This window comes from Trachypithecus francoisi, unplaced genomic scaffold (genome assembly GCF_009764315.1).
Source record: "Trachypithecus francoisi isolate TF-2019V2 unplaced genomic scaffold, Tfra_2.0 Contig01436, whole genome shotgun sequence".
Lineage (NCBI taxonomy): Eukaryota > Metazoa > Chordata > Mammalia > Primates > Cercopithecidae > Trachypithecus > Trachypithecus francoisi.
This window is the reverse complement of record NW_022681430.1, coordinates 2675728-2702751: the sequence shown is the minus strand read 5'-3', so window position 1 is coordinate 2702751 and position 27024 is coordinate 2675728. Positions and strand designations below refer to the sequence as shown.

General features: G+C 39.5%; 1 protein-coding gene across 1 annotated transcript in view; it reads right to left on the bottom strand.

The window, feature by feature from the left end:
• Positions 1-224: 224 nt before the first annotated feature.
• Positions 225-27024, bottom strand: part of LOC117091605 (1-phosphatidylinositol 4,5-bisphosphate phosphodiesterase epsilon-1-like) — a 39017-nt gene continuing 12217 nt past the window's right edge. The window contains exon 2 of the mRNA XM_033224147.1: positions 225-1806. Coding sequence (XP_033080038.1) covers positions 225-1442 — 1218 coding nt within the window. The 5' untranslated portion in view covers positions 1443-1806. The remainder of the gene's footprint in view (positions 1807-27024) is intronic.

Here is a 27024-nt window from a genome sequence, read left to right as displayed (position 1 = left end):
CCACCGCGCCTGGCTTCCTCCAATATTTTCTGACATACTTTTATGTTGTTGCAGTCTCAACTCAATCTTGATAGCTATCAATTGGAGTATATGTTTTCAATAACTACAAATGCTTACCTTAAGAATCATAATTTGACAGATCTTAAAATTTCTCATGAATTAAGACTATGGAAAGTTGGAATTTTTTTTTAAAAAGCAAGTTTAAAGAAATGGTAAAAAGAAACTCAAATGCTTACAGGATACCACTGGGCTTCTGACAGACGTCGGCTCCCACCTTGCTTTATCTCCACTGTTGACAGGGGTTCCATTACTCTCCCACAAGGCAGTAAGGGACCATTTCTCTTCTGATCTATGTAACTCCATGCAATCAGCCCAATGTGGCCAGAAGGCAGAGTCCTCACAATTGCTCTTGTTCCAGTATACACAGATTTCTTAACTTCTCTGTCATTTTTACAGAATCTCCTGACTAACAAAGTGGACCGCTCCTTTTTGCTTTTAAAACCATCTTCTTCTACATCTTCACAATTATCAGGGAAGTCCTCAAAATGGCTCAAAAAGGTCTTGGCAGTTTGACTGTCAGTAAAATCTTCCCTACAAAAGCTATGACTTGAATATACCATGTCAACCTTCTGGCAAGAGCCTTCAAAGCAAAAGTATTTATCATTCAAGGTGTCACAATGATCACACTGCAGCTGTTCATTCTTATTATCACAATTTTTGGCCAATTCCATCAGTTTACAGGTATATGCCACGTAGTTTTTCTTTTGCTTCTCCTCACCCCCAGGTAGTGGTACACAATTTCCACAATCGTCTAAAATTAAGTTTTCTGATAGGGTACAGAAAGTGTCTGACATTCTTCTGTCAACTTCATAATGAAAATGAAATACTGCCGTGCTGCTGTCAGGGTGTGCTCTGCCTGTCTCTATGACTGCCGACTGATTTCCTAAAGGATTAATGCCCATGGAAGGTCTGTCTAGTTCCAGTTGAATTCCAGGGAACACCTTTCTTTCCAGTGGAGATAGAATTCCAGTTTCTAAACACAGGTCTTCCTCAACAACAGAGTTGTACATTTCATAAAACTGTCTCTGAGGAAGGCCATGCTGATGGTTTCTCAATATGTTGTTGCGGTTAATGTTAAGGTTTTTCACAGAATCTGGCATGCTTTTCTCCCAGCATTTTTCATTACTGTTCTCATCACTCACTATTTTCTCCCTTGTTATTGAGAGAATCTTTGGCAAGTTGCTTCCAGAAGGTTCTTCCTTAAGTTTGTTCAGTCTTGAGATGGTATGAGAAGTCTCCCCACTTTGTCTGACAGTATGTGCTTTTGAAATATTGATGTCTGAGACCTTTTCACTACTTTCATCTGCAGCTGACTGGGCAGAAACCACTTTTCTCTGAGTCACAGGTATGAGAACAGAAGCTGTAATTTCTTCAGAAGTCATCTTGGACTAACACACAGGTTTTGACTATTGCTCTATTTCTCCTCCCTGGTGATCATGTCAAGGTTTTAATAAAATTATTGATTATTACAACAATCTCAGATACACAAGTCCTCCCAAGGAACAAAGGGATAATTCCTTTCATTCAGCAGCATTGAGAGGCAAATAAATTTTCTCAGTTATAACTTCCTATCATGAATATATATTTTTTCTACATCAGGGTTTTAAGGTGGTAGATCAATTTTCCTTCCTCTGTTACCTGAAGCAAAAATTTTTGAAGACTTTTACTCGGGATTGCACTCTGCAACTTCTGATCCATCACTGATTTGCAAAGATTTTAAAATTCAGTTTGAATGATTCCTGTTTCCTGTAAGAAAAGAGATAATGTCAAACACTGTGGCACTCAGTGAGTTTTTTAAAAACATGATCTCACAATCCTAAGATACAGATCAATTTTGAGAAAAAAGGTTTTTTTGCAATCAGAAGTTGGTTTTTATGTTTTTGGCATTTATTTTTTGATTTAATATTTCAGAACTTCTGCTTCCAGCCAAAATGGAGTAACAAGGGCAAGATTTATTCATCCACTTTAAATAACTAAAAAGAAAATCAGAAAAAAAAACAATGGTTTTCAGATATTGAACAACAGGCAACACAGACATTGATCTCTGAAAGAAGAAAAAAAATGGGCCAGGTGCAGCGGCTCACACCTGTAATCCCAGCACTTTGAGAGGCCAAGGCAGGCAGATCACAAGGTCAGGAGATCGAGACCATCCTGGCTAACATGGTGAAACCCTGTATCTACTAAAAATACAAAAAATTAGCTGGCGTGGTGGCGGGCACCTGTAGTCCCAGCTATGTATGGAGGCTGAGGCAGGAGAACGTCATGAACCTGGGAGGTGGAGCTTGCAGTGAGCCAATATCGCACCACTGCACTCCAACCTGAGCAACAGAGCTAGACTCCATCGCAAAAAAAAAGAAAAAGAAAAAACAATGAAGTGAGCCCTATAAATGCCCTAGTTTACTGCCTAGAAAGTTTCCAGGTGACAAGGCAGGGAAAGGAAACTCAGGTAAAATCCAACAATTTACCTGAGCAGAAGAGAAAAAGTTGAGACTTCAGGGAGGCCAAGGAAGCTACAGAAATAAGGCACATTAAGCAAAGAGGCACAAAAATAAGAACGACAGCAGGCTTTTAATCAGAAACAATGCAATCCAGAAGAGAGTGGAGTAAATTTTTAAAGTACTGAAAGAAAAACTACTGTCAACTTCAAAGTCTATACCCAGCAAAAATATCTTCTGCAAATGAAAATTAAGTAAAAACTTTTCCAGGCATATAAGGCTGAAATAATTTATCACTAACAAGCCTACACTTCTTGTAACTCTACTAGTAGGCAGAGGGAATCGAACACATTTCTATCCAATGTGGAAACACAATTATAAAGGATATACAAGGCACTATGGGACTAGAGGGTGCCCATCATAAGCATATCATTCCTTTGCAGGTAAAGTAGTTGTTCCCGAGACAACTAATCAGCAGTCACACTGCTGTCAGTACCAGCTTTGCCTTGCCTCTGCTCTTTGACAATAGAAGTCTTTCTTCCCCTTGCTTCTCCCACACCCTCTTGTCCCAAAGAGTCATCGACTATCCCTTATTCCCTTCTATATGTGTTCCCTCAAGCACAAACACAGCCTCTCAGGTGAGAGGCTCCCAGTATATGCATGTCTCTATAACTACTCTGAAAAATCACTGGAAACCCTAGAAATCATATTCTTTGCAGGGAATAAACCAGCCCACACAGAGCAGCAGTGTCCTAGCTCAACACCCTAACAAATCCTACCACACAGCAATAAATATTATCAATACTTTAAGAAACCTCCTTCCAGAACACTCCCTAAGCATCAACATACATAGAGGTATATGTATATAACTATGCAAATACCAGATAATATTGGTCATTCTGTTCTGTACCTGCTTTTAAAAATTCAAAGCATACCATGAACAACTTTTCAGTCAAGAATTATATAGACAATTTTAATGGCATATGGCATTAACTTGAATTCAAATATTTGTTCTATTTTTTAAAGAGATTTTTCAGGCCAAAGCCTTCAGATTGACAGCCAATATGTCCTTTCTTACCCATGAGGTAAGTAATTCAAAGTAGGAGAAGGGGAAAACATTTTTGGTGATGCTTAGGTCCTGTTCTAAGGATTTTGCAATTATTGTTGTTATTATAATTATAATTATCATCATCATCATCATAATTTTGAGACAGAGTCTCCTTCTGTTACCAGGCTGAAGTGCAGTGGCACAATCACTGCTCACTGCAACCTCTGTCTCCTGGATTCAGCAGTCGTATACTGTTCCTTCTATCATATTCTATATGTTAGTGGGAATTACTAAGTATAACCCACATTCAAGGGGAGGGGAATTAGGGTCCACCTTTTGAAGGAAGAAGTATCAAAGAATTTCTGGGCATATTTTAAAACCAGCCTGGGTTCAAGTGGTCCTCTCACCTCAGCCTCCCAAGTAGCTGAGACTATAGCACGGTGCTTGGCAAATTTTTTATGTTTTGTAAAGACAGGGATTCACCATCTTGCCCAGTCTGGTCTTGAACTTCTGGGCTCAAGCGATCCTCCCACCTTAGCCTCCCAAACTGCTGGAATTACAGGTGTGAGCCACTGTGCCTGGCCACTTTGCAATTATTATCTTGTATACTTCTCACTCAACACTACAAGATAGTGTGATGGTTTTAAAATACATCCACAAATTCTTTGACACTCCTCTCTTCACAAGGAGGAGCCTAATTCCCCACTCGTTGAATGTGGGTTATATTTAGTGGCTTCCCTCTAACGTATGGAATATGGTAGAAGGAACAGTACATGACTGCTGAGAATCAGTCATGAAAGTCATTGGAGCTTTCTTCTTGCTACTCCTCTCTCGCATGCTCTGAGGGTAATCTGCTGCCATATTGTAAGGAGAGATCCCCGTGGCAAGTATGGAGGACTCTTGACAACACCCATGTGAGTGAGCCATCTTGGAAGTGGATCCTCCAGCTGTAGTCAAGACTTCATATGATTGTACCTGCAACCTATATCTTGACTGCAACCACATGACAGACCCTCAGACAGATAAGCCTTGTCCCAAATTCCTGACCACAGAAACTGTGAGATGATAAATGTTTATTACTTTGACCCACTACATTTTGGGCTATAATGTTACACAGTGATGGATAACTAAAACAACTAATTTCTGCTATCCACATTCGAAAGATTAGAAACCAAAGTACAGAAAAGCTAAGTGAATTGCCAAAGATCCCTCCATTGGAAAATGATTGAGACAGGATTCAAGTACAAGAAGACTGATTATAGAATCTCTTCTCTTAACCATAGATTATGATACTTTATTTTCCATCTAGTCTGAAGCCCTATGGTTTGGGTTTCTGAAGTCATCTAGCTATGAAGACCCATGGCTGCTGGGAGAACCCTTTTTGTTTTTTTTTTTGTTTTTTTTTGAGACAGAGTCTCGCTCTGTTGCCAGGCTGGAGAGCAGTGGCGTGATCTTGGCTTACTACAACCTCCACTTCATGGGTTCAAGCGATTCTCCTGCGTCAGTCTCCCGAGTAGCTGAGACTACAGGCACGTGCCACCACACCCCGTTAATTTTTTGTGTTTTTAGTAGAGACAGGGTTTCACCATGTTAGCCAGGCTGGTTTTGATCTCCTAACCTCGTGATCCACCCACCTTGGCCTCCCAAAGTGCTGGGATTACAGGCATGAGCCACCGAGCCCAGCCGAGAAGGCTATCTCATATGTGGCTTTGTCTCTGGAAGGCTGAGGATATACACAGACATCAAAGCAATGGTCTTTGCTTTGCCTCCAGTTTACTATCATGAATCATGGATGAGCAACATTACAGGGAGCAGACTTTTTAGAGCACTAGATTTGGTTCAATTTCAGACCATTCCTTTATTCAGCAAATATTTGCTGAGTACAAAATTAAATAAGGCAGGGATCTTGTCCTGGATTTCCTTACCAGCTGATAAGTCACCAAAGTACAGTGTAAATAGAGCTATAATCTGCATTAACACAGAGGAAGAACATCTAAAGCAGATAGTGCTGATGAGGTGGGAGTGATTTCCAGAGAGGGTTTCCTTCAGAAGAAGACAACTGAGTTGAGTTTCAAAAGATAAGTAGGAAGTAGTTAAAGAGGTGGGGTGGAGTTTTCAGGGAAGAGCAAATGTGGGCAGTCATAAAAAGAAATTGTCAGCCATTGGGGTCTGGTATCTCAGGTAAAAATTTTAACCACTTTGGGGTTTGATTTCTTCTCCTGTAAAATAGAAATAAAATCACCTACTCCATCAGGTTGTGAAGGAAATACTTTGAAATCCAAAAATTTAAGGCAAATGTTTATTATTCTATGCCTTGAAATATTTTGGTAAGAAAGAACAACCAAGGTTCGGCAGCTCTGTTGTATCAGTGACATGGCATTGAATTTACTGTACCAGATGCACACACTCCCTTGACTAGGTCCACTCCAATTTTAATTTCAGTTCTATATCTGGGATCAACTAGAAATCTAAGCTGCATGATCCTGAGCTGGTTAAATTATCAATTTTGAGATATACTTTCCACATCTATAATATTGAGATGAAATACATATATGTATATTTTATATATATTATATATTATAGATATTATATATAATGTATAATCTATAATATATATTATATTACATAATGTATAATGTCTATAAGATATATTTTATATATTATATATAATATTAAGATGAAATACATGTATATATTTTTTATATATCAGCAGCAGCCGATCCATCAATAACTGTTAACTTTCTATTTACTGACTATTGGTCAGCTCTAGGTTGTTTTTAAGGGAAGCTGGCTGGGTTAGGTTAGGGTTAGAGTTACAGTGGCATTAGACTGTTGGCTAAAGAAAACCTGAAGCACTGAATGAAGATCATAGTCTAGTGGGTTTGAAGAAGAAAAAGATGGAAAAAGGGATTCTTCTTTTCTTAGTGTGAACAGGTTTGTGGGGGAAATTGGATAAGTGCTAGCCTGGGAAAGGTCAAAGGATGTGTGGGCTAAAAATATGGCAGAACAAGAGGGTACTTGTCAAGACAGTATGTCCAATCTTGAGGTATTTGGGGATAGGCTAAAGACTATAACTAAAGAAATGACTGACCAGGAAGTAGATCTATGGAGATGCAGGAATTGCCGGAAATTCTAGCCAAAGCATTAAGACAAGAAAAAGAAATGAAAGGTACAAGCAGAATCAGGAGTGACAGGGTAAGTTTTCAGCTTCAGGAGAGGGGACCATGGGCCAGGAATAATCCTGCTGATGGATGTTTTCATGGGCTAAATCAAGGGCTGGAAAACTACATCCTGAGTTCCAAATCTGGTAAGCCATCTGTTTTTGTAAATGAAATTTTATTGGAACACAGCCACATCTGTTTATTTATGTCATGTCTCTGGCTGCTTTTGCATTATAATAGTAGAGCTGAAAAGTGGTGACAAACATCATATGGTCTACAAAGCCGAAAATATTTGCCATCTGGCTCTTTACAGAAAAGTTTGTCAGCCCATGTACTAGATAAATAACGAATTAATGAAATGCATGGTTAGAGCAAGAAAACTATGTGGGAGGCTTGATAGCCATCTTTATTTATTTGAAGAATTGAGATGAGGAAATAGGCTCATCTCATATTGTTTCAAACGGTAGGATCAGGGCTAAGACATGAATTATAAGGGAGATAAGCTTTGGATCAGTCCAATAAAGAATTCCCTAACTTTTAGAGCTTTTCAACAAAGGATGAGCTATCTTGGATGATGGTCTTCTTTCAGTTACTGATAGATTTAAACAAAGGCACATTATTCAGCATCAGGGATGCTCAATATATGCCGAACAAATAAACAGAGAGAATTTAGAATGACAGAATGAAAATGGATGACTGTCTACCAAGGGTAATTATAAAAACAACGACCTAATACTGAGCATGTATTATCTATCAGGTATGTTCTAAGCACAGAATACATATTATCTCATTTAATCTTTACAACAACATTATCAGTAGGGTGGCGGAGACTCCTAATTTCCCTCCAAAATCTGTTCTTATTCCCTCAGTAGTAGAATCTCTGAATTTGACCTAAGCATATGGATATTTCTTTATCAGCCTTCTTTACAGCTAGATGTGGCCATGGGACTAAGTTACAGCTGATGAGATATACGCAAAGTGGTTTGCAATTTCTGGAAAGAATGCTTGAAGGAACAGAGTGTGACCTTTTCCTGCCCCTCTTTCTTCTGCTGCTGGTTGGAAGAAAGGCATGATGGCCAGAGCTGAAGCAGCCATCTTAGGTTGTAAGGTGAACATGAGAATGAATGTCATGCATAGAAAAAAAAAACAAGATAGAAACCTGACTGCCTGTTTTCGGGATTTAGGGGAAGGAAAAATAAAATTCTATCTTGTCTAAGCCACCATTGTCTTGGGTTTTCTGTCACTCACATCCAAATATTTTCCTAACTAAAACTAAAAAGGTGGGGATGGTACTATTATCATACCTGTTTTATGAATAAGGCTCCAAATGCTTGAATGACTTGTCCAAGAGTACAGAAGAGTGATATAACAAGAAACCTCTATAGAAAATCCCTGCATTGGTGGGAAAGTTATATTCACTAATTCCTAGAAAGTTTCCAATTTTATCCTCTTAAGCCAGATGGAATTCTAAAGAATAGTTAAGTTAGAAAAATATGAAATACAAGCATATTATAGATATTTAAAGGAGGTGTGGCTTAACAATAACAAAAACTAATTTGTCAGTCAACTGTCTATTGGTTAAGTGCCTGTTGAATTCCATACAGTTTAGAAGGTAAGATGGCTATGAACCAAGAGATCAGTAAAGTCTAATGATAGGGTATTTGAGCTGGGACTTTATAGTAAAGTAGTAATTACCTGTATCCATGGAAAGGAAAAGAGACTTTAGATAAAGGGAATGATGTAACAAAAGATAAAGTAGGAAAACACAATGCATAACCATGAATTCATCTGAAGTCCTCAGAAGAACATTTCATCCAATCAAAGACAGTAAAAGTTACTCAGTAATTTCACCATCATGGAAAAGATATACTAAAGTAACTGCCAAAGCTGGTAATAGAATTTAATATCCCTATTTGCTTCTTTAGAGTTTTATAGATTCCCTTTGAGTATCTGTATATAACAATCAACCAACCATTGGTCAGTTATTTTCTTATACATTCTCTTCTCCAAGGCCCACTCAGCAAACAGATTAAAGAAAACATTTTGCCTAAACAATCCTTTCCTCCCTTTTCCCTTATCATGTGCACATGGTGCACATGGATTTAAGTTTGTATACACCCACATGCAAACCCTACATAATATGAGTCATTCTTCACTTTTTCTTCTCCTGAATATCTGCAGCTCCACTCCCTCCTGACCGCCTTTCTCTGAACTATTATGATGAAAATTCCATAACTCACAAGGAAACAAACATCTTAAAACATTCCCTAAAGGCACTGGTGTACTCATCTAGTTCTTTTCCAAGACCACAAAGATTTAACCCTTTGGGCCTTTAACTCCCTTTATTAGAAAAGTTTCTGAATCTGGAATGTGAGGCTTCAGACCCAGAAAACCCAGATACCCTAATCTTTATACTTTATGTATATTAGATATCAGGAGTTGACTAATAAGTAGATGAGAAGCCTAAACAAATATTTTTGAACTAATACATTGACAAGGCTGCCAATACAGTAAAATGGAGGATCACAAAAATGTTTGTCCATAACAGGTTAATTCCCAATTGCAATACTCACAAGGAAAGGAAATCTTCCCTGTAAAGACAGTCTCTAATCAGCATGCAAATCATCATATCTCTCCCAGAAATATGGGTCATTGATGTTAGTAGAATGTAACTTTAAGCCAAGAGTGGAAGTGGATAGAATTGTGATGTTGTGATGCTCATAGGACTCCCTCTCCTTCGTTGTATAACAATGTCAAGATTCTGGAATTATGTGTGTGTGCAGGCATGCACAAAAACACACAGATGCACATCTTTGATGATATGAAAAGAGAGAAAAGTGGGCAACAGAAGATTTTAGATGGCACTAGACCCACCAAAAGTCAATTCTAGTCTATTTTTTCCAGCTTCATCTCTGGCCAATCCCCAAAGAAGAGTTAAGCAGTCACATTGGATTTTGTGCAATTTATTGAATCAGCCTAGCACTTAATGCCTCTGTGCATTTCCCTTCCCACTATTTTCTAACTCTGTTGACTCCATCATTCAGCTTAAATGCCATCTTTGTTCTGCAGCCCTCCCTGACACTTACCTGTCCGCATTAATTGCTATCATCTGTTTCCTGTAGCTCTTCCTACCTTCCACCACCACATCACGACATGGTACATTATTTTGTAACTATTGATTATATAGGGCCCCCTTATGGATTGAGAGCCCCTGAAGAATACACATCTTTAAACTGAAAGAGTTTTATAAATACACTACACTTCACACTTTACATTTCCAGCATAGTACCAAGTCATATAGTTAGTCTCAATAAACATTTGACCCTCTGCTTTCCTTCCATGGCTATATGAGCCCAATCCTTGTCCAGTAAGGTCTAGATTACTTAAGGCCTTCAAGTCTCTGAAACTAACTTCCTCCTGCTTGAATCCATTCCATATAATTTTCAGAAAAATCTTCTCCAAACACTATTTTCATCACATCACTTTACCTGAGAAGGAACAGAGTTCCATATTATATAGTGTGATAAATCCAAACCATTTACCTTGATCAGTAAGAAAATCAATTTCTTAAAAAGAAGGGGGACCTATACAGACTCTGATAAGATTGTCTTAAATCAGTATATCAATTTTGGGAAAAATAACATCTTAACTATATTGAGGCTTCTACTCTATAATATAGTTAGCCAGTGCTAGTACACTTTCTGCTATCTTTCTCATAGATTTACATATATATTTATATATATGCAAAGAAAAATATATATGCATATATACACATAGACATATGAATACACACACATACATATGCATATATGCATATCTTCTTTAATTTACCTAAGCAATGTTTTTTATTTATCTGTATAGAGGTCTACACATCTTTTAAGTTTGTTCCTATTCCTAAATATTTTATGTTAGTGGTGGTCTTGTAAATAAAATTATCTTAAATGTTATTTTTCAGTTGTTTGTTGCTAATGCACAGAAATACAATTGTTGTTTATAGACATCATAAGTTGTATCCTTGTTAAATTCAATTATTACTTCTAGCAAATATTTTTTAGGTGATTTAAAATTTTCTACATAGACAATCATCTCATCTTCATATAAAGTTGTACTTCTTTCTTTCCAAAGGTATTATCTTTTATTTCTTTTTCTTGCCTTACTCTAGTAGCTAGAATCTTCAATTATGATACTAAGTACTAAGAGCATACATCTTTACTTTGTTCTCATTCATATGGGGGAAATATTCAGTACATCACTATTTAATATATTAGCTGTAAGTGTCTTAATAAATGCCCTTTACTAAACTGAAGTTGCTGAAAATTTTTATCACAAATGAGGATTTCCCAATATTCTTCTGCATTTAGTGAGATAATATGATTTTTCCTCTTTTAATAGGTTAACATTGTGAACTATATCAACTAATTTTTCAAATTGAAAAATCTTGAAACAATCTAGCAAATTTGTGGAAAACATAAAGGCTTTAGAATAGTCAGAATGATTTTTAGAAGAGAGAAAAATTGGAGAAGTTAACTTACCAGCAAACAAATAAAAAACTTGTAGTATATTCATAAAACTAAATTCTACTCAGCAATAAAAGGAATGATTTCCATTATGTAACAAACATGGATGAATCTCAAAAACATCACATTGCATGAAAGAAGCCAGATACTGAATGCATCCATTTATTTGAAGTTCAGAGCTGTGCTGTCTAATGCTGTCGGCACTAATTTCAAGATACTACAAAGCTACAATAATCTTGACAATGTGATACTGGCATAAGGATAGAAATTTATATCAATGAAATAGAATATAGTCTAGAAATAGATTTACATATATATGGTCAATTGAGTTGTCAACAAAGGTGCAAATGTAATTCAATGGGGAAAGGGCAGTCAATAAATGGAGCTGGATTCAAATAGAAACAGAAATGAACATCAACCCCCATGTCATACCATGCACAAATATTAATTCATAACAGATTATAGGCCAGAATATAAAATATAAAACAACAAAAATTTCTAGAAGGAAACAGAAAAAATATTCAAGACCTTGGGATACAGAAAACTTTCTTAAGACACTAAAAGTACTGACCATTAAAAACACAATAAAATGAACTTAATCAAAATTTAAAACTTCTGGTCTTCAAAAAAAAAACATTAAGAAGGAAAAAGACACAGACTGGGAGAAAATATACACAGTACACATACCTAAAAAGGTTCTTGTATTTGTACATATAAGAAACTGTTATTGGCCAGGTGCAATGGCTCATGCCTGTAAGCCCATCACTTTGGGAGACTGAGAGGAGTGGATCACTTGAGGCCAGGAGTTCAAGACCAGCCTGGCCAACACAGCAAAACCTCATTTCTACTAAAAATACAAAAATCACAGCGAAACCTCATTTCTACTGAAAATACAAAAAATTAGTGGGGTATGGTGGTGCACACCTGTAATCCCAGCTACTCGGGAGGCTGAGGCACAAGAATCACTTGAAGCCAGGAGGTGGAACCTGCAGTGAGCCAAGATTATGCCACTGTACCCCAGTGTGGGTAACAGAGTGAGACTGTCTCAAAAACAGAAACAAAACAACAATAAAAAAACTATTACTGCTCAATAATAAGCAAACAACCCAAGTTTTTAAGAAATGTGCAGAAGACTTGAACAGACATTTCCCACAAAATAATAAATGCAAATAGCTTACAAGCATATTGTGATGGATCAACAAAACTTCTGCATGACAAAAAAAAAAAAAAATGAACCTCAATCCCTATCTCACACCACACACAATAATTAACTCAAAATAGATAATAGTCTGACACATAAAAGCTAAAATTATAAAACTTCTAAAAGAAAACATAAGAGAAAATTTTCACAGTATTGGAGTAAACGGAAACTTCTTAGGCTGAATACAAACCACAGAAGAAAAAAATGGTAAACTGAATTAATCAAAATTAAAAACATCTCCTCTTCAAAAGGCAAGCCACAGAATGATAAAAAAAAATTTGTAATACAAACATCTAACAAGGGATTTACATCCAGAATACACAAAGAATCTCTATAAATCATAAGAAGACAAATTACTGTATTTTTTAAAATGGGCAAAAGTTTGAATAAGCACTTTATTGAAGAAGAAGTACAAATGGTCTAGAAGTACTCGAAAAGATATTCAATATCACTAATCATCAGGGAAATAGCAATTAAAATCACAATGAGATAGTACTTCACACCCACTAGACTAGCTAAAATTAAAATGACCAGCCATACCAAAGTTGGTAAAAACAGGGAGCAACTGCAACATTGCTGGTCAGAATATAAAGTGGTACAGCCACTTTGGAAAACATTTTGGCAGTTTCTTATAAAGTAAGCATATACTTGAATACATTTTACAATCCAAAAACTCTACTCTTAGAAGAAAAGTAAAAGCATACATCCATAAGCAGACTTGTACAAAAATGTTTATAGCAACTTTATTCACAATAGCCTCAAACTGAAAACAATCCAAAAGTCTACCAGCAGACAAATAAAAAACTTGTAGTATATTCATAAAACTAAATTCTACTCAGCAATAAAAGGAATGATTTCCATTATGTAACAAACATGGATGAATCTCAAAAACATCACATTGCATGAAAGAAGCCAGACACTGAATGCATCCATGTATTTGAAGTTTAGACCTGTGCTGTCTAATACTGTAGGCACTAGCCACACGCAGTTATTTAAATTTAAATTAAGTAAAATTAAGTAGAATTTTAAAATTCAGTTCTTCCATTTGTGCTAGCCACATTTCAAGTGTTCCAAGAGTCACATGGCGCTAGTGGCAAACATAATGGACAGCATAGATATATAGAACATTTCCATCGTCGCATAAAGTTCTATGGGATAGTGCTGCTCTAAAACATGCAAAATCAAGCTATGGAGATACAATTGGATCAGTTATTGCTGGAAGCAGGGTGGGTGATGAGGTGGGTGGACTGGAAAGACTGTAACATATCTCAAAGCCACTTTTTGAGAAATATTGGAAATGTTCTCTCGTGATTGAGGTGGTGGCTATACAGATGTATACGTTACCGCCCATATCATACCAACTTTTCAACTGGACCACAGGCTGCATTTCAATCCCACCTGCTCCTTTAGCTGGGCACCTCTGAGCAGCAAACAACCTTCTCAACTGTACAGATCTGATCTGAAAATCTCAAATGAATACATAGCACCGGGATGGCAGAATCAATCTGTCTGGGTTCATATCCTGCCTTCACCACTTGACAGGTTTATCTTAGACAACTCAACCTTGCTGAGGTTTAGTTTTCATATCTGTAAAATGGGGGAAAATAATAGTTTCTCATGTAATTCTCATAATGATCCTATGAAATAGCAATCTCTCAAAAAGTAGTACCTTTTATTCTTATCATTATAAAAACCTCTCCAGAGTCATCAAATATTATTTCCTGATATAGGACTATGTCTATTTCTTTTAAATCACCCCTTTAGCACTATAATAATAAAGACTCAAATATCTGTACACTTACTGTTTTGTGTAGGATATTATTGTATGTTATATGTGATCATTTTCCTTATCTCATCCAGTGCAGGCAGCTAAATGATTCTTAAAATTTCTACAAATTTACTGGTTGCTTAGCACATGAGAAAGGTACCAGATGAGTTCACAAGAAGAGAAAGACAGAATCCCTCCCATAAGGAAATCATTACTTACTATAGAGTCATAAAGAAAAAAATTAGGATATGAACTAATACCACAAAATATTCAATAGTATAGTTCAGGTAGTGAAAAAGTGAGAGAATCATTCAATTATAAGCATACTAATTGTACGACAGATCAAAAGTGCAGATACAGATGGTAGAAATCAGTATGAACTCAAGTCATTAGTGAAGACTTTCCAGAGAATGTCATAGTCTGTGGAAGAGGACCTGCCCTAGGAAGTAAAGTCAGGAGAAAACAGAACAGAGAGGGAATCACAGTCATTTATTGGAGCTGGGATGGAAGGTCGTGGGTTGGCCTTGCCCTCTGTTTAGCAAGGGCAGAGTAGCCTCTATCAGCAAAAGCAGTAGAACTATCCTGGGCAAGCCCAGGAAAGTTCTCATAGCAGGTCAAAGTAGGATAGCACATTTTGGAAGCCTGGCAATGAGGGGGAAAAGAAAAGTGGGAAGGGCCCTGAGGTGCTTCCTTGAACACATTGCATGACATATCCATGCATCAAAAATACAACAAGCTTCCTCAAGCAGCCAGTTGCCTCCAATTAGCTGGGGTAACTCAAGCTTGTATTATAAGCAATTTTAAATTAATTGACAGGAAACATCAACACACCTGTTTGCTAAATGTTTTTTCAAACCAGCATTCTATAAGTCATTCCTTAATTAAAGTAATTGTCTTCAAAAGAATTAAAAACTCATAAGATGAAAACTCACTCTGGACGAGATAAACATAATAGAACCACTCTACCACCCTCACACATTCTTACGTTACAGTCTCTCAGTAAAATGATCCTGATTTAATCAAAAGAAGATATGATTCAGCTTCTGCAACTCTTTTCTTCAGGCTGTGCCTCCTGTCTGGATCCCCTGTCTGATGATCCCCTCATATCTGGATCCCCTACATCTGATGTCTAGCCTACATTTTATCACTACACCAAGCAAAACATTTTCCAGACTAAATAACTCTCCAGTCTCACAGAGATTCCCCCACAAAGCCGTAGCAGATGGGAAGCATTTTAAATCCACACACTTAATGTATAAGTATTATGTCATATAAGATGGTGATTTCTAGCCATTTTCTTTTTCATATTTGTATTATAATCAACACCAACACCAATTGAAGGCCTTCCGTGGCCCTCAAGTTAACAAGCTTAAAAACTATTCCTGCTTCTCACAGATGCCCATCAATGACATCAAATTCTGGGTGGATGCCCAAGGCAACAGCTGACTCAAACACTTGATGTCATTCTAATGGCTTGTTTTGCATAGAGTTAAAAATGCAAATAGAATACCTCGTTAAAACTCAAAGTTCATTTTAGCTGTACCTCTGATTTACCACTGAGAATTCATCATCCAAAGGAAGGACACAATATTACTCAGACATCTTACCTAATTGATAAGAAAAAATGAAGCAAACAAGTTTCAGCGTTAGTTTTTGTTTTTTAAAGTATTTAATCTGCAGGCCAATACTGTAGCACTTTTGCTATTTTTCTGGATGGTGTAACCCCAAATAAAACAGACAGAACTGTTTTCAGAGTCCACAATCTGAAGCAAGAAGGGTGGCTCTGACCTGTCCCCTACCAGCCTTCAGGCCATTTCTGAGGCTCTGAAGGGGGCTGAGGGTGGGGCTATCCAGGAAGGTGGAGGGAAATGCAGGTGTAGGGGATGAAGCAAATTCTAGGACCTGAATGGTGTGGGCTCCTCAGCAAATCAACTGCATCACAGAACACGGGTAGTATTAGACTTGACTAAGCATAGGAAGCATGTTAAGTATAGTTCATTTTTTTATATCATTATGTCATCATTTCAAATATCCGTTGTGATTTTATGGGTACCAGGGATTAAAAAAACAAAGCAAGCTTTGGCCAAAGTGCTGTACCACATTCTACACTAACTTCTTAACAAATAAAACATGCTATTATATATTTTTCTGATTATAAAAGCAATACATACTTACACATTTACTGAGGAAAATTTGAGAAAAGGGCTGATAAACAAAAGAAATGATACCATCAGTAAATTCTAATTTTGTTATAACTTCCTTCCAGCTTTTTCCCCATGAGCATAGATCTTTTACAGAATTGAAATTATACTAGATACTGTTTTTATCCTGCTTTATTAGACAAAACACAGGTTTAGCGTCCCTAACTTGCAAACCTGAAATCCAAAAATGCTTACAAATCTGAAACTTTTTGAGTGCTGACATGACACCACAAGTGGAAAATTCCATACTTGATATCATGTTACAGTCAGAGTCAAACTGCAGTCAAAACTTTGCTTTATGCACAAAATTATTCTGAATATTATATAGAATTACCTTCAGACTATACATATAAGGTACGTATGAAACAGAAATGAATTTAATGTTTTAGGTCCTATCCCCAAGATAGCTCATTATGTATAATGCAAATATTCCAAAACACAAAAAAGTTCAAAATCCGAAACACTTCTGGTCCCAAGTATTTCAGATAAGGGACACTCAACCTAGTAATATTGTCTAAATATAATAATATATAATGATATTATACTGTCTAAAGGAATAATTTTTGGACATAATAAAACCTACATAAATAGCAGCAATCTTTTTCCCAAAGTTCTAAATGTTATGTTTCAAAAGGAGGCGATCATGGAAAATCATACTGCCTTGCCCCTTGAAACCACACATATTCTCACCTGTTTTATGTATTTGTAAACACATCCTTGGACATATAGCGGCTTCCAGAGTGCTCAATGTTTCCTCTAACGGCTGATCAACCAACGGGTATGATTCATTCACTCATTCAACAAATAAATTTTAACACCTACTATGTGGTAGGCACCAAGTAAAAATGGCCCATAAAACTACTCTAATTGGCCTAATTGATATTTATCAAAGGGAAATTTACTAGAGTTAGGTGATAGTTTATATTTTATTCAGCCAAATAGAGCTGGGTTTGAGGCTGCTCTGATCAACACTAGCCTCTCCAACCCACTAGTCTGACACTCATTTCAGTCAGGGTGCACTAGCCCCCTATTCCCTGAACCTGGCCTATTCATTCCCTTTTCTGAGTCCTGTTTATCATTGCCAAGGTCCCATTACCTTCCTTTCTGCTGAGCCACGTTCTATTCAGGAAGCTTTTCTGACCAGTGTCTATAAGCCTCACTCTCAAACGACTGGGGCACCAATTATCCAGAATATTCTTTAAACAACCCTGACTGCCCTGTTCCCAGTGAGTCTGTGCTAAGGATCTGGTTCAGGCACCAATCCTTCGTTTTCTTTATTATTTCCCACAGCTAAACAATAGATGCAATGCATACTACTAGTCCCTTAATCATTCATCTCAGGAACTTCTCTATCTGCATCCAACTCTGAAAAGATTTTTCAAGAAAAGCATTCTACCCTTTCAGTTGCTACTGCCATTTTTTTTTCTATCCTAATAACCTTGGTTGCTTTCCTGCACTGGATGACAGCTAAGATAAAGCAGCTTTGAGGTAGTAAAATTTGATTCACTTTACCCATAACTCCTCAGGAAAACATAACTACCTTGCACACAGCAGCCCCTATACTATATTAAGACCTCTGTTTGACTCCATGCCCTGTTTTGAGCACCTCGTGTGTATAATTTTATTCAATCTTCACTGGAACTGCGGTGAGGTATGTACCAAGATGACAATTTCCAATTTAGAGATAAGAAAACTGAGGTTTTGAGAGATTAAGTCATACAGTGAGCCACTGGTGAAGTGAAGATTCAAATCCAGGCAGCTGCCTCCCCATACAAGCCTTTTCTGTGAGTTAACCCATCCACCCTGGCTAATAGTCTTCCTCACTTTTTCTTCCCATGAGGTTGAGGCTAGTGATTCTCGCATTTATATCAGCATCAGAATCATGGCAGGGACTTGGTAAAACTATCCTTACTAGGGTGGAACCCAAGAGATTTTGATTCAGGAAGGGGACGAGAGATCTGCATTTTTAGCAGGCACCTCTCCTATCACCACATTGCTAGGTGATTCTTGTCTTCAGCGTATACTTAAAGATATTGCATTGAGCATAAGAGGATCCTACACATCAGAGCAGAGGCTTTTATAAAATTTCCTAACTATCCATGATCCATCGGGGCTTTAAAAATGGCAGGAAGTTATTGTTTAATGGGTATGGAGCTTCAGCTTAGGATGATGAGAAAGCTTGGGAGAGAGGCAATGGTGACAATTGCAAAACAATGTGAATGTACTTAATGCCACGGAACTGTACACTTTATTTTTTATTTTTTAGAAACATGATCTCATTCAGCTGGGACTACAGACATGCACCACCACACCCAGCTAATTTTTTTTATTTTTTTTATTTTTTTTAGAGACAGGATTTCTCTATGTTGCTCAGGTTGGTCTTAAACTCTTGGCCTCAAGCAATCCTCCTGCCTCAGCCTCCCAAAGTGCTGAGATTACAGGCTTGAGCCACTCCACCTGACCTGTACACTTTAAAATGGTTAAGATGATCAATTTTGTTACGTATATTTTACCACAATTTCTAAGATGGCAGGATCCTAACTTCTCAGCTGCCTTAGGGAAGGTGTCTCTGACACCCCCTCCTGTTGACCCAGAGAGAAGTGAAGTTTAATCCTAAGGGACCACTTGAGAAAGGGACTACTAAAAGGCAAAAGGTGAAGCACAGTTGGCCCTGTGTGGTCCTTCTTCAGTTTTGAGCTGGCTGTGTACACTCAGGTTGAGGGGACAGGGCTGTGCTTGAACGAGTTGCCAAGATACTGCATCACGCCTCATCCCCTGCCTGCCCATCATGAAACAAACCAATGTCCAGTCCCTAACATAACCCATAGATGTCCACGGATACGGGACAGAGGGAATAGAGGAGCCCAAAGGATGGTAGGGAAAGAGCCCTCTTCAGGTTTCCAGTGTCAGTTCCCCCAGGGATCATTTACTAGTACTTCAGGCCATTCTGATTTCGGCTCAAATATCATCTCCTTAGAAAGGCTTTGCCTGCTTGAAAGCAGCCTCTCCTCCACACCCATTACTTTCTATAATATTACTCTGCCTGGTTGTCATTTGAGCATGCACCACCACTGGAAATACTTATGACTTATTTCCACACCAGTAACTTGTTTCCCTCCCCGGACTAGAACCAGAGCTTCCTGAGAGCTGAGAATGTGCTACTTGCGTTTACTGCCCATTCTCAAGGCCTCACTTGAGACATAGTGGGAACCCAATAAGTATTTGTAGAATAAATAAATGAATCAGTCTCATTTGTTTCCTTTTGTATAAAGGGTTCTTTCTACCTCACAAGGTGATTTCTAGGAAGGGTCAAATGAGATCAGATACGCCAAAGTGTTGCAAAAGGAAAGGTGTCACATACATGGTAGGGTTATTATTGTGCTTGGCACAGAGTAGGGTGGTTCACAAAACCCTGAGTGCCTTACAAGGCCTCCTTCTGTGACCTTGGCATAGTGATGTGCTCCCTCCTCCCTTCTCCACTCCTCTTAGGTGGAGATTTGTCTGGAATCTGAAAATGACAGTGCTCCACTCTGCAGACCATCCAAACAGAATGCAACCAAATTATTACAAGGTGAGGCCTCTCAGAGAGTTTTCTCACTAAGGGGCTCAAATAATAAGATGATACTTACGAAGTCAGGGATCTGCCAGGAGGGCAAACTTACGGGAAGAACACAAAGATGCTTCCTGCCTTGGGTTAGTTGGGCTACACAAGTATGAATTGAGTTGCTAGTATATTCCAGGTCCTGGGCTCAGTCCCAAGGATAGTGAGAGAGGTGACTGAGATTGTCACAGTGCAGTGGGGGAGACAGTTACTAAACAGAAAACTCAAAATCACTGTGGTAAATATGGCCTACACTAGTCAACGAAGGCTTTCTAGAGTGATTGATGCCTAAATGAATTTAAAGTATAAAGGATAGGGGAAAGAGGGGTTGGGGAAGAGTGAGTGGCCAAGGTAAGACACAGAATAGAAAGACTACACAGAGTTTAGGGAGTTCCAAGTAGTGAAGGCTTTGGGTATTTATTGCTGGAGTATCTAGTGTGTTGTGAAAAGGCTGGGGTGCAGGGGAGGGAAGGGGACCAGAAGATGTACCTGGAGAGGTGGGCAGCAGCCACTCTCCCACTTTGGGCTAACTGCAGCACCTTTGTCAGCACTGATGCAGCTGCTGCGCTGCCCTGCCCTGCCAGGTGATGAGGAAGCTGCACTGTCCAGGGTGAGACTGCCTGATGCACAACTTCTCAGGCAATCACGAATTAGTGACGTGGCCGATGTTTTCTGGCATGTGAGGTTGGGAATTCCTTCCCTTGATACCTCTCTCCAGTTTCCCTAAGCCTCACCCCTCCAAACTCAAGTCCTCCCTGTTTGAGCACAAGGAAGTCTAGTTTATCTTTTGAGTGTCACCTGTTTCTACTCCCAGCCAAGCCTGACTTGCCCTATTGGCTACTGGACCAATGAACGGGCTCATCCTGGGCAGAATTCTATAGGCATATGACTGAAACTAGAGGCATCAAAAGATAAACCAGAGTTCCCTGTGCTGCAAACGGGAGGACTTGAGTCTGGAGGGGTGAGACCTGCGGAACTGGAGAAAGGTATCAAGGGAAGAAATTCCCAGGCTCACATGCTGGAAAACATTGGCCATGTCACTGATTCACAATTGCCTAGGAAGTTGTGCACCAGGCAGTCTCACCCTGGGACGGTGCAGCTTCCTCAACACCTGGCAGGGCAGGGCAGCTGATACATCAGTGCTGACAGAGAGGTGCTGCAGTTAGCCCAACATGGAAACTCTTCTGAGCCCTGAGTGAAGGCAGCAGAAATGAACAGAAGGAGTAGATCCCTGGGGTTTTAGTAAAATGCTTATGCCCAAAATTAGCTCACCTGGTATGATATGATTCAGAGCATGAAAGGCAGGAAAACCAGAGGGAGAGAGGGAGAGAAGAGAGAGAAGAGGGTCCTTCCATTTCTTTTCCCTGCTGTCATTAACACTGGAGCTGCCTCAATCCTATGCACTTAAAAAAAAGAAATGAAGAGGCTAACAGTTGCTCACCTGGGGTTATATTTTCAGGGGCTGCCAAATAAGAATTTTAAACTTTGTATATTCATTTGGATAATATTTGTAAAAAGAAAAATGTTTTCAAATCCAACCCACCCCTCCCCAAATCAATCACTCCAGCTTTGGTCAGGACCTGGGGACAGAGGTGAAAATCCTTATCTCATTAGCACACTCACTTTTCCCATTCCTCCCTATAGCCTCCAGCTCTTCCACCTTAATGGCACTGAGAGGGTCCCGTTGTGGTTAAGCACAGCAAGTGGCTTCCCTGTCATAAGAGGTGATATGGTTTGGATGTTCCAAATCTCATGTTGAAATATGACCTCCAATGTTGGAGGTGGGGCGGTCTAGTGGGAGATATTGAATTATGGGGTGTATTCGCTAATGAACGGTTTAGTGCCTTCCCCTTGGTGATGGTGATGAGTTCTCGCTCAGTTCACACAAGATCTGGTTGTTTAAAAGAGTCTGGAACTGCTGGGCACGGTGGCTCACAACTGTAATCCCAGCACTTTGGGAGGCCGAGGCAGGCGGATCACGAGGCCAGGAGATCGAGACTGTCCTAACACGGTGAAACCCTGTCTCTACTAAAAATACAAAAAATTAGCTGGGCGTGATGGCGGGCGCCTGTAGTCCCAGCTACTCGGGAAGCTGAGGCAGAAGAATGGAGTGAACCCGGGAGGTTGCAGTGAGCCGCAATCACGCCACTGCACTCCAGCCTGGGCGACAGAGCAAGACTCCGTCTTGAAAAAAAAAATAAAAAATAAAAAAAGAAGAGTCTGGAACCTCCTCCCTTCTCTGTCTTTTGCTTGCTCTTTGGTAAAGTGACATGCCTGCTTCCACTTCACCTTTCACCATAAGTAAAAGCTCCAAAGCCTCAGTAAAAGCCAAGCAGATGCCAGTGCCATACTCATATAGCCTGCAGAACTGTGAGCCAATTAAACTTCTTTTCTTTATAAGTAACCCAGCCTCAGGCATTTCTTTATAGCAATGCAAGAATGACTAACACAGAAAATCAGTACTGAGGACTGGGGCATTGCTATAAAAATACCTGAAAATGTGGAAGTGGCTTTGGAAATGGGGAATGGGCAGAGGTTGGAAGAGTTGGAGGGCTCAGAAAAAGATAGAAAGATGGGGGAAAGTTTGCTACTTCTTAGACAGACTGGTTAAATGGTCATGACCAAAATGCTGATAGAAATATGGGCAGCAAAGTCAAGGTTGATGAGGTCTCATATGGAAATTAGGAAGTTATTGGAACTGCAGTGAAGGCCACTTTGTTATACCCTAGCAAAGAACTTGGCTCCATTGTGTCCAAGTCCTTGGGATCTGTGAAAGTTTGAACTTAAGAATGATGACTTGGGACATCTGGCAGAAGAAATTTCTAAGCCGCAAAGCATTTAAGAAGGAGCCTGACTGCTTCTAATAGCCTACAATCAGGTGTGATCAGTCTAAGGAACGACTTAAAGTTGGAACTTATATTTAAAAGGGAAGCAGAGTATAAAAGTTGGGAAAACTCACAGCCTGGCTATGTGGTACAGAAGAAAAGCCTGTTTTCAGGGGAGCAATTAAAAAGGGCTGCAGAGCAACCACTTGCTAAAGACAATGGCATGACCAAAAGAGAGCCAAGTGCTAATATCCTAGACAACAGGAAAAAGGCCTTGAAGCATTTCAGATCTTCCAAGCTGCCCCTCCCATCACAGGCTCAGAGGCTAACGAGGTAAGAATGGTTTCAGAGGCCAGACTCTGGACACTCCTGCCATGTTTAGCCTCACGACACGGCTGCCCTAGCTCCAGCTGTGGCTGAAAAGATTCCATGTACAGCTCAGGCTGCCTTTTCTGAGAGTACAAATTGCCATATGCCCTGGTGGCTTCCATGCAGTGTTAAGTGTGCAGGTGCACAGGATGCAAGTGTGACACAGGCTGGCAGCTTCCCCCTAGATTTCACAGGATGTATCAGAAAGTCTGGGTGCCCAGGCAGAAGCCTGCCACAGAGGCAGAGCCCCCACATAAAGACACTCTACTAGGGCAGTGCTAAAGGAAATGCAGAGTGGGAGCCCCCACAAAGAGTTTCGTACCTAGTGGAGCAGTGGAAAGCTGGCTGCCACCCTCCAGACCCCAGAATGGTACAGCCACCAGCAACTTAAACTCTTCAAGCCTGGAAAAGCTACAGACACCAGACTCCAACCTGTGACAGCAGCCACAGGTACTGCACCCTGCAAAGCCATAAAGCACCAGTGTGCTCTGAATGTGGGACATGGAGTCAAGGATTATATTGGAGCTTTAAGGTTTAATGCCTGCCCTGTTTGGTTTCAGACTTGCTTGGGGCCTCTTGCCCCTTTCTTTGTGCCAATTTCTCCCTTTTGGAATGGGAATGCTTACCAAATGCCATACCACCATTGTATCTTGGAAGTAAATAACTTGTTTTGATCTTATAGACTCATAGGCAGAAGGAGATGAGTCTTAGATAAAGCTTAGGAATTTGTACTTGATGGTGGAATGAGTTAAAACTTTAAGGACTATTGGGAAGGGATGATTATATTTTGCAATATAAGAAGAACATGAGATTTGGGGGGCCAAGGGCAGAATGACATAGTTTGGATGTTTGTGCCCTCCAAATCCCATGTTGAATTGTGACCTCCAATATTACAGGTGGGACCCAGTGGAAGGTGTTTAGATCATGAGGGTGGATCCCTCATGAACGGCTTAGTGCCATCCCCTTGGTGATGAGTGAGTTCTTACTCCATTAGTTCACATGAGATCTGGTTGTTTAAAAGAGTCTGAGACCTCCCCTTTCTCTGTCTCTTGCCCCCACTCTTGCCATGTGACATGCTGGCTCCTGTTGCCTTCCACACTGATTGTAAGCTTCCTGAGGCCCTCACCAGAAGCACATGCCAGCACCATGCTTCCTGTGCAGTCTGCAGAATGGTGAGCCAATTAAAATTTCTTTTTAAATTTTTAATAAATTACCCAGCCTCAGTTATTTCTTTATAGCAACTCACAAGTAGACTAACACAGGAGGTCAAAGGTGTGTTACTAGATGACCCCTGGGAGGTGATAGGACCAGGGCGGTAAGGAGCAGTGCTGAGAGTTCACCTCTAGCATCCACCCATGTTTCCGCCCTGCAAAATGCATGCACATGACTCAGCCTCTCTCATCTACTTCCGAGTCCCCAAAAAGAATAGGTCTCCTTCCTCTAAGCCATGGCAGCTGCATTAAGAAGCAGCATTTTCTACTTCCTTTCTTCTTATGTGCCTCTCGTTGCCCCAGATAGCTTGCTACCTCCTGGCTTACTATTTACCAAAGTATTCCAGCCTCTGGGGTACTTCAGCAGTCTCCTAGAAGTAAATTCCTGTAGGATGGAGAGATGTAAGGTATATTCTAACAATAGTGGAATGATTAAATAGAACATCATACATTCACCAGGTGTGATGGCTCATGCCTGTAATCCCAGCACTTTGGGAGGCCGAGGCGGGCAGAGCACTTGAGGTCAGTTCAAGATCAGTCTGGCCAATGTAGTGAAACCCTGTCTTTATTAAAAATGCAAAACTTAGCCAGGTGTGGTGGCACGCACCTGTAATCCCAGTTACTCAGCAGGCTAAGGCAGAAGAATTGCTTGAACCAGGGAGGCAGAGTGCAGAGATCATGCCACTGCACTTCAGCCTGGGCAAAAGAGCGAAACTCCATCTCAAAAACAAACAAAACAAAATATGGTACATTTGTACCCAGAAAACAGATTTTATTGTTTTTGTGACTTAGATCCAGATAAAATTACCTGGAAAGATTTTCAGAGTATATTGTTACTTTTTTTTTTGAGACAGGGTCTCACTCTGTTGTCTAGTCTGGAGTGCAGTGGCACAATCACAGCTCACTGCAGCCTCAAACTACCAGGCTCAAGCAATCCTCCTACCTCAGCCTCTCATGTAGTTAGGACTATAGGTGTGTGCCACCATGTCCAGATAATTTTTCTTTCTTTGTGTGTGTGTGTGTGTAGAGATGGGGGTTTCACTATGTTGCCCAGGCTAGCCTTGAACTCCTGGCCTCAAGCAATCCTCCCACTTTGGCCTGCCAAAGTGCTGAGATTACAGCATAAGCCACTATGACTGGCCGTATTATTAAAAATAAAAATAAACTGAACAAAACAGAGTATGAGCTCATTTATAGAAAACAAAAGAAAACCACATACAAAAACAAAAATATATCTTTATGTGCATGTGCATGTGTGTAACTATGTAAATACATAGAAAAAAGTCTATAAGAATACACACCAGACCAAATAACTTCAAAAAAAAGAAAGGCTTTGATGGGGACTAACGGGGCTTTTATCCTATATGTAGTTTACATTATTTAGAAACAAGAATGCATTCACTCTTCTGGAAACACCAGTAGCAAAAAAAAAAAAAAAAAAAGAGAGAGAGAGAGAATGTATTTGCATATCACTTCTGTAATTAAAAATATAATTTTTTAAACTTGAAATTGTTATCAGATTCTTTTTATCCTGTAGAATTTTGCTTTAATGACTTACATACTAGCACCAGAAAGGCAGTGGAACTAGTTCCCACTTGGGCAAGGGTTTGTTTACCCTGCTTATCTAAAGTTAGAGCCAACAACGCTAATGATTCTGAATAGCACCAGCCACTCCTTGGCCATCCCCTCCCCTCCCACCCACAGATTCAACTATCACCTCTATGTGGATGACTTCCAAATGCCTCTTTCCAGACACAGCCTTTCCTTGGAGCTACAGTCCTGACTTTCCAACTTCCTCTTCAGTAGAGCCAACACATGATGTACAAAACCAGACTCCTGTCATCCCCCTCTCCCTAATTCAGCTCTTCTGCCTAACTTTCTCCTTCCTATGAACCGGCACGTCTTTTTTCCCCTAGAAACCCAGGAAGGAAACTTCCTAATCATCTGTAGTCCTCCATAGTCCTCTTTATCAACACACCCACCCCCAAGTATCCAATTAGCTGTCACATTCTAATGAGTTTTTGAAAAGGTTCTTTCCTACTAATAACTCCCTGTGTTGCCACTGATACCACCTCAATTCAGATCCTTTCCATACATCATCAGGACTAGGAGAATCACCCTAAGTGGTCTCCCTGCTCTTAACTGCTTTGACCCACTAACTAGATGTCTCATTTGGTAAAGGATCAACATTCCAGCCTGCCACAGTCATTTTGAGCCTTCATTCCATCACCTATTGTATTAGCTATTTTCCCAGCTTTGAGTCATTTGCCAATTTGGGAAATATGGCTTTATGCCTTCTCCAAGTATCTGATAAAAAATGTTAAAGTGAGCTGAGACAAGAACAAGGTTCTGACTACAGATCTGTTTCCAAGGAAACCTAGAGCTTAGTACTAAAGAAAGTAAATTAAATAAAAAAAAAGTAGCGTTGGATGTTTTTGACACCATCTCATTTATACCTTACAACAATCCCTTGTAGGAGGTATCGTTACCCCAAATTTTAGAGTCTTTGAAACTGAGGCTGAGAATGGCTAGGTAAACACGTGAAAAAGTCTCACAGTTATTAAATGGTAGACTTGTCATTTGAACTTGTCTGTTAATTCCATAGCTCATGGTTTTTCCACCACACA